The sequence below is a fragment of the Primulina tabacum genome, chromosome 1 (genome assembly GCF_025594145.1).
Source record: "Primulina tabacum isolate GXHZ01 chromosome 1, ASM2559414v2, whole genome shotgun sequence".
Taxonomy (NCBI): Eukaryota; Viridiplantae; Streptophyta; class Magnoliopsida; order Lamiales; family Gesneriaceae; genus Primulina; species Primulina tabacum.
Window position 1 is genome coordinate 13,932,765 of NC_134550.1, and position 2,172 is coordinate 13,934,936.

General features: G+C 40.4%; 1 protein-coding gene across 1 annotated transcript; it reads left to right on the plus strand.

Annotated features, from left to right (window-relative positions):
• The first annotated feature begins 327 nt into the window (after positions 1–327).
• Positions 328–1,913, plus strand: LOC142518170 (cyanidin 3-O-galactoside 2''-O-xylosyltransferase FGGT1-like). The gene has a single exon (XM_075620882.1). The coding sequence runs from the start codon at positions 412–414 to the stop codon at positions 1,771–1,773; it is 1,362 nt and encodes a 453-aa protein (XP_075476997.1). The 5' UTR covers positions 328–411; the 3' UTR covers positions 1,774–1,913.
• The last annotated feature ends 259 nt before the right edge of the window (positions 1,914–2,172 follow it).

The window sequence follows — 2,172 nt, forward strand, 5'->3', positions numbered from 1 at the left end:
ACTTCTTCTTTCTAAGTAAGATTTCTCTTTCTTTTTGGCATTTGGAGGTAATTTATTTTCGTATATGTGATTACTTCTTGAACTACCAAAATTTGTAGAATCTTTCTTACACTATTTTCTTGTAGTGGTAGTATTTTAACTGTAGGAAAAGAAAATCGTTTTTTAGTGTGATGCAATACTTTCGCAACGTGAAAACACATGTGATCCCTTTGTAATCTATGCTAGTCTACAGGTGAGGTGAAATAAATCGTGACGCTAGTAGACAAGATTACAGTCGCAAAGAAAATGCATTAAGGAAACATGTTCTCTGCTAGCTTTATCTTCTATAAGATGGACCTCGTCTGTCCTAAACTTGAGCTCGATTTCCCTTCAAAATATATTTTCCTGATTTACCTAAAAAACTGAAGAGAGATGAGTGAAGAAAGTTTCAAGATTGTGATGTATCCATGGCTGGCCATGGCGCATCTCACAGCATTTCTTCAGCTTTCCAACAAACTCGCAGAAAGAGGACACAAAATCTTCTTCATCCTCCCCACAAAAACACTGTCCAAATTGAACCAATTCAATCTCCACCCGGATCTCATAAGCTTCATACCGATTACAATCCCTCGTGTTGATGGCCTCCCCGAAGGAGCCGAAACCACCGCAGACATTAGCTTTTCGATGGGTCCACTTCTCAGGCACGCAATGGATCTCACACAACCCTTGGTTGATTCTATACTACAAGAAATCAAACCCCATTTCGCGTTCTACGATTTCACGCATTGGTTGCCAGCTTTGGCGAGGCGATTAGGCATTAAATCCGTTTGTTATATGATCGTAAGCCCTGCCGCTGTAGGGTACCTCCTCCGGGAAGAGCCTTACGCCGATGCTTTGTTGGAACCTCCCATTGGTTTCCCTCCATCAGGAATCAAGCTTAGTCCGCAAGAAGTGCGTTCGCGGAGGCAATGGTGCACTTTGATAGAGTATGGGAGTGGCATGAACTTCGTGCAACGCATGCTCATGTCAATGGAAGAATGTGATGCACTTGGGTTTAAATCATGCAGAGAAATCGATGGGCAATACTGTGAATTTCTTGGGAAAAAACACAAAAAACCGTTTATTCTTGCAGGCCCCGTGTTACCAGAGACACCCACAGTGAGTCTAGACGAGACATGGGTTAATTGGCTGGATCAATTCAAAGCCAAATCAGTGATCTTCTGCTCATTCGGCACTGAAGCAATTCTTAAACTTGATCAATTTCAGGAACTGGTTCTGGGTTTAGAAATCACAGGTCTTCCGTTTCTTGCTGCACTGAAACCACCCGAAGGACGTAATACCGTGGAAGAAGCATTGCCCGAAGGCTTCAGGCACAGAACTGAGAAAAGAGGCGTCATCCATGGAGGTTGGGTACAGCAACAGCTGATCTTATCACACCCTTCCATCGGATGCTTCGTCACGCATTGTGGATGGGTTTCGATATCGGAGGCGATGGTGAGCGACTGCCAGAAGTTGGTGCTGATTCCACACAAGGGGGACAATTTCATCAATGCAAGATTCTTGCAGGGAAATTTGGGGGTCGGGGTTGAGGTTAAGAGGCGAGAAGAAGATGGATTTTTCACAAAAGAGGCGGTGACTGAGACGATCAAACTGGTGATGGAAGAAGAGAGTGAGATTGGGAAAGAAATCATGGAAAATCATGGCAAGTGGAGGGACTTCTTATTGACCAAAGGGCTGGAGGATTCTTACATGCATGAGTTTGTTCAGGGGCTGGCAAGCCTCCTCGTGGAGTGACTTCAAATTATCAGTCTTTTTATTTAGTGTTAATTAATGGCTTGAAATTAATGGATCCTTATTTGAATTGACGGAAGTGAATAATGGAAATAAATGGATCTCTGATTGGTTTTGATGATATCTAGATCATGCATAAAACATATATTCATGGGGACGTGAGTAATAATTATGTATATATATGTATATATATTGGCCAAAATTTTTTTTATATGATATTAATATTACTATTTTGTATCTTTTATTATTTCAAAATTTCAAAATTACAGTTTATATCTCTATACTTTCTATACTATATTATTAAGTGTGAGATCCTCAGAGTAACTACTTTAGATGACACCAAAATATTTAATTCAATATATAATTATCCTTTTTATCTTATTAAAAACCTACTCAAGTCAC